This window comes from Solanum tuberosum, unplaced genomic scaffold (assembly GCF_000226075.1).
Source record: "Solanum tuberosum cultivar DM 1-3 516 R44 unplaced genomic scaffold, SolTub_3.0 scf00494, whole genome shotgun sequence".
NCBI classification, from domain to species: domain Eukaryota; kingdom Viridiplantae; phylum Streptophyta; class Magnoliopsida; order Solanales; family Solanaceae; genus Solanum; species Solanum tuberosum.
In genome coordinates this window covers 36,220-42,219 of record NW_006239417.1, presented here as the reverse complement: position 1 = coordinate 42,219, position 6,000 = coordinate 36,220, and the positions used below count along the sequence as shown (strand labels likewise).

The 6,000-nt window shown below is 33.2% G+C and overlaps 1 protein-coding gene across 2 annotated transcripts; it reads left to right on the top strand.

Annotated features, from left to right (window-relative positions):
• The first annotated feature begins 1,932 nt into the window (after positions 1-1,932).
• RPL13 (ribosomal protein L13) lies at positions 1,933-4,134 on the top strand. 2 transcript variants are annotated; one of them, XM_006364390.2, is made up of 5 exons: positions 1,933-2,028; positions 2,940-3,052; positions 3,164-3,297; positions 3,471-3,629; positions 3,733-4,134. In XM_006364390.2, exons 2-5 carry the CDS (start codon positions 2,947-2,949, stop codon positions 3,952-3,954), a joined length of 621 nt encoding a protein of 206 aa, XP_006364452.1. In that variant the 5' UTR covers positions 1,933-2,028; positions 2,940-2,946; the 3' UTR covers positions 3,955-4,134.
• The last annotated feature ends 1,866 nt before the right edge of the window (positions 4,135-6,000 follow it).

Below are 6,000 nucleotides of genomic sequence, written 5' to 3'. Positions count from 1 at the left end.
AAAATGATTACCCCATAAATATCTTACTAACTCTTGTTAAATCTCGTTTGGTTAATGCAAATCACTATTCTTCCTTACCTAATTTGCTTTTCTCAGATGGTTAATTTTTTTTATAGGTTAGATCTCTAGTTTATTAGTATTTGGAGGTTTCCTAATTAAGGATCGCCTTCTCTTTTCTTCTTTCTTTCCATATGATATTCGATACATATATTAGAGCCTGATTAAATTTGAACTCACCGGAAGTTTCATAGTAAGGAGTAAAGCATTAATTCCCTAACAAAGGCGATTTCATATCCAGACAGACTCAAACTCGAGACCTTTAATTAAAATTGAATAAGTACTTACCACTCTACCATGATCTTTATTGATAATTAAGGATCGTCAATTTGTCATTGCATGGGGAATTGGTCTTGTTAAATAAAAAGGAGTTAGCAAGTCCAATTCAAAATGAATTTCTCATACAATGACAACTCCCTTGATTCTGTTCACATTTAAAGTTATTTTATACTAAAGCAACACATCAAATTAGTCACATCACAAATCTAAGCTATAGTCCATCAAGAAAACATGTGTTCGAATATTTTCCATTATGGGTCCTCTACTTATCATGAAATATTTGATACAATTTCAGCCATTTATCTATCCTCAACAATTATACAATAAAACAATTCACTGATTGAAAATGTTTTGGCAGATAATAACAATACAAATCATTTTAAATCCGAATGTCGGATCCTTTAGCATCTAATCGGGTTGCTTTCCTAGGTTTTGTCGGTATTGCAGATAGGTTGTGATGTGTTTTGAGGTGATCGTCTCCTATCTAGATTATTGAGGTGAGATCTATCATGTATAGATTTTAATGGAGTGGTAAGATTGAAAGGAAGAACACACCAATCTATCATTCAACACCCAAAACAAAAAAAGAACACAAGTAAAAAATAATATGGGATAATCATTTGTGACACCCCTATTTTAAAAATATATCTAAAAATTTTGCAATCAAAAGTTGAACTTCAAATTTTATTTCAAATCTGTATATCTAAAGTTTAAAGTTAATTCTGATACGACAACTTTAAAAACTTTGATAGATTTTGGATATCTTTAGAGGAAATTTTTCATTGGTGTGATATCACTATTAGTGTCTATTTTGTACATATAGCGAGATTTTTCTCTATTTTAAAGTGTATCATCATTTTCATTTCAAAGTGTAGCAATATACAATGCATCCATACACATACAATATCTTATCCTAATTAAAATTAACATGCATACATTATTTAATTGTAATTGTATGTATATTATATGCAACCATTATATATCTATATATGTGTTTTTAAAATAGGAGTTGAAGGTATGTGTGACCAACTGTATATGCATTTTCAAAGTAGAAGTTGAATGTATGTGAAAACATCAATTACATGTCTGACCAATTGAATCCAATGTATGTATAAAACATAAATCTGACAAAGTTCAATGAAACAACATTGATTTTTCAGCGGTCAACTAAAACTCCAATAAACTTCAACGACAACAAACAAGTGAGGTTGGAGCTAACAGTGTTGAGTAGGGGTTTAAGATACACAAATACATTATATATATATATATATATACACACACACACACATAGTCTTGCTATGCTATGTAATTTTCCCAAAAGTACCTCTATAAAGTTTAAAATATATGGATCAAGATTACTAGCTGGGATAATTTTTCAATCTTTGAATAAGGATCCTAATAATTGTATATTTGTGCACCCAATTGAACTCTTACGGGCTAGTCTTTGTCCAATAAAGTGGACTGGGCCGATTTCTAAACTGGATACAATTTGTGGCCCATAGAGTAAACTGGCCATGGAAAAAAAGAAAAAAAAAAGTACATCGGCCCAAATGAACAGCCCATTCGGAAATCCATTTTTAGGCCTTTTAAAATCTAGGGTTTTTCGTTCAGCCCTATAAAAGCGAAGTACAATTCTTTTGCTGAGCCCTTGTTCTTCCATTGCCTCCAGAACCCTAGCCCCCAAACCCCCAGGTATGTTTCAGTCTTTCACCTAGAAATTTCTCAAGTAATAATCCTCAGTTGATTTTGTAAGCTACTTGTTATTGAATTTGTATAATGCAAATATAATTGATTTGAAAATGTGTGTTTAGGTAGATAAACTTGTTCTTAACTGATAATTTTTGAATTTTTTGCGTTTTTATGCGTAGTGCCTCAGTTTTGATGATCTGATATGCATATTGATATACCTTGATAAGCTTGCAATGTAGGATACTTGTTTAAATCAGTGTGTGTAGGGAAGTGCCTTTCAATTGAAAGAGGAAATTGGATATCAGGTTATGTTTAGCCTCAGTAAACCTCGGTCAAATCGCTCGCTCTGAATGTGACCTGTAGTTCGTAAAAATCTCGTTTTTGCATTTTAGGATCTTACAATATCTTCTCGTTGTGTATGATTACTATTTAAATCAGCTAGCGGATTTTGTGTCTGTATGTATACTCAGTTCACAGTAAAAATAACTATGTCTATGATTAAAAAGACCATGCCAGGAGTACTTTTTTAATGAGCCTGATGATTTCATCGAGAAAGTGTCAAAGAAATGCTTGTAAACTCGACTATATGTAGTCACTAGCCTTGTGAAAGAAACTTTGAGAGATGTAATGCCAGAAAAGTAGCATTTAGCGAGTAGAAAGAACATTTGTTCGAGTAGTTTTACTTGCTCATCTATAACTTTTTGTGTATTTGGTTGATTTTATCAGTTTTTATTTGGCTTGCTTTGCTGCTTATTGTGTTATTTTGATGGAATATGATTTTTCTGTGTGAATAACAAAATCAAAGTCAAGATAACTATGAACTGGGAATAGAATAGTTCTATTCTATTTTGTGGATGAAAGCAGTTGCATTCTGATGGATGCTTGTTTGATATGTCATTTCATTGCAAATGCAGGTAAGTCATGAAGCACAACAATGTTATTCCCAATGGGCACTTCAAGAAGCATTGGCAGAACTATGTAAGGACATGGTTCAACCAACCTGCTAGGAAAACAAGGAGACGTGCTGGTATGCTATCTGCTTACTGAGTTTCTGGCATGATTATTTTCATTTTGAAATTCAAATTTGGTTGTGCAATACTAACATTTCCGTATTTCTCTTTTATTATGTTGTCAACAGCTAGACAGCAGAAGGCTGTGAAGATCTTCCCTAGGCCAACAGCTGGTTCACTTCGACCTATTGTTCATGGACAAACACTTAAATACAACATGAAAGTCCGTGCTGGCAGGGGATTCTCTCTTGAAGAACTGAAGGTACAATTCTAGTTACTTGTATGCCATTTGCTGTATAACTTGCTCCCAGTAAAAGCACAATCAACCAAAACCAATCCATTGTTTAAAAGAAGAATTTCTTTTGTCAAGTTCCATATTTTCTAGATTCTTTTGTACATTTAATCTTGTCATTAATGATTAGTGTTGGTTTTCAGGCAGCTGGTATTCCCAAAAAGCTAGCACCAACCATAGGCATTGCTGTTGATCATCGCCGCAGGAACAGATCCTTGGAAGGTCTCCAAACCAATGTCCAGAGGCTTAAGACCTACAAGGCTAAGCTAGTTATCTTCCCAAGGCGTGCTAAGAAGGTCAAGGTAAATTCAAAAATTGTTGTTCTTTACCGTGCTTCCCTGGGTTCCTGTTATGGTATGTAAACACTTCTTGCCTTAAATTCACCTTGACTACTCTCTCTTCCAGGCTGGTGATTCTAGTGCAGAGGAACTTGCTACTGCCACCCAGGTCCAGGGTTCATACCTGCCTATTACTAGGGAGCAGCCTGCTGTTGACTTTGTGAAGGTCACAGATGAGATGAAATCATTCAAGGCCTATGGCAAGCTTCGTATTGAGCGTACAAATGCTCGACATATGGGAGCCAGGTTGAAGAGGGCAGCTGAAGCAGAAAAGGAAGAGAAGAAATAAGCAATTAAGAGTCGGTTCTGTAGTCTGTTAAGCATTATCAACTTTCTGGTAGGCGTTGTGGTGAAAGTTTTATCATACAATTATTTTGAGGAACTAATGTTTTTCATTTTATTCGAGGATTTTGTTTTGTTTGTGAAATTATGCAAATCTTTTGATTAGCGCAAGACCTGTTCCTCTCCTGTTTCTGCATTCTTCAACATCTAGCTAAGTGAACGTGTCAGTTTTAAAAAATTGTGATTGATAAGTTACTGCTTGTACTAGCTCCGTAGCTTGTTTTTGTTGTGCCGTTCTTTTTGAAATTATAATGATGCCAGCCCGTTTTAAGAACTCTGGTTTACATGAATTTTGGATCGTCCAGAAGACTACAAATGAAGTTAATTTTATACTTGGTTATACGACTCCTGTCGATTAATCTCTCTTTATTTTGGATAAGATGGAATTAAACAATACAAATGCTCTAAAGCATAATGTGTCTAAGAAGCAACTGATTTAATTTTTGTAACTATCGAAATGTGATAAAGCGTAATATTCAACTATTGCACTGAATCGGAGCTTTAAAACCCTGGGAGTTTTTCTTGCTTCCTGCTTTTCTCGCATTAACACTTTCTATTTTGGGTAGTTCAGACTAGACAACTTTGAATGCATTCGAATTGAGGCGATGGAAAGTGGTGAAGAGATTGAGATAGTGGATGAATTAGTCTGTTATTGAAGAGCTTTAAAATTTGATCTTTTGCTAATGTGAATCATTTCGTGTGATAGACTCAAAATATCGAGAAAATTTTTTATGTAAAATTTAAAGCTATTTAGAGGAGATTTCAGGTAGTAGGAACAAATGGGTAATTTAGTGATATCACACTAGTTTTAGGAGTTAATTACTAAGATTCACGTTAGTTTGCAATGTTACTGATCTTATTAGATTTTGAACTCTTGATACAGGTATATGACGCGTCCAAATACATGTATCTCGGATACATTAGGTCAAAAATAGGTGTAATTTGTTCTAGATACACAATATCCAAGTGAATTTACATGTACCTGACTCTCTCTCTCGTTCGGCCCTCCTCTATCTCATTCGGCACTCTCTTCTCTCTCTAGCCTCTTTCCTTGTATCTGGTATCCTTGTATCTAGTGTTATTCGCATGTATCTGCGGGTTTCGCTTGCCTCTCTCCCTATTTGAATATATCTGGTAATAAAAATACATATATCTAGGTGTTTATGACTTGAAATGTGATATTAAGTTATTAATTTGTTAAACAATATATAATAAAAAGAATCAGTATATATGATAGAAATATTCGTCCAATTACGCATACATTTAGACTACAGTACATTTAGGTAAGAAGCCCAACAATTTACATGTTGTGGAGCTCACATAGTATAGGTCCATAGTCTACACTAGGGTGTTCACGGATCGGTTTGGATTGGTTATTGGTCAAAATCAAAATCAAATCAACTTAATCGATTTTAAAATTATCAAAATCAAACCAAACCAAATATAATATACATTTATCGGTTCGGTGGTTATCGGTTTTGGTTTGGTTTGATTCGGTTATTAACCATACACAAAAACAAAAGAAACAATTCATTCAAAATGTAAAAAAAGTGACAACAATCCATTCAAAACGAAAAATAGTTTGAATGACTTAAATTACTGAACTTTCGATCACTAAATTTACTATCAATAAAGCTTTAAAATTCACTATATTGACCTAAAAGGAAGATACAATAACATTTTCAGTTCCACAAAGAATTGTCATAGATACTCATATACATGAAATCAATAAAATAAATGTTTTCATCATGAGCATTTTTGCTTTCAATAAGTAAATTATAAAGAAATTTTAATGAAAATATATATAAGATCTTTAAAATTGTTTATAAAAACAATATATTAAGTATGTATATTAATAAAAATATATGTATATAATTCATCGGTTTGGTTCGGTTATCTCTTCGGTTTTTTCGAATAAAACTATAACCAAACCAAATACTACCGATTTTCCAAAAATCTAAAACCAAACCCAAATAAAATCGGTTTTATTTTA

What these genes read in the sequence shown, in the direction of transcription:
- RPL13 (XM_006364390.2), top strand. Translation starts at nt 2,947, where the DNA reads ATGAAGCACAACAATGTTATTCCCAATGGGCACTTCAAGAAGCATTGG. An exon ending in TCTCTCTTGAAGAACTGAAG is followed by an intron (nt 3,298 to 3,470) that starts GTACAATTCTAG and finishes GTTGGTTTTCAG; the next exon opens with GCAGCTGGTATTCCCAAAAA. An exon ending in GGCGTGCTAAGAAGGTCAAG is followed by an intron (nt 3,630 to 3,732) that starts GTAAATTCAAAA and finishes TCTCTCTTCCAG; the next exon opens with GCTGGTGATTCTAGTGCAGA.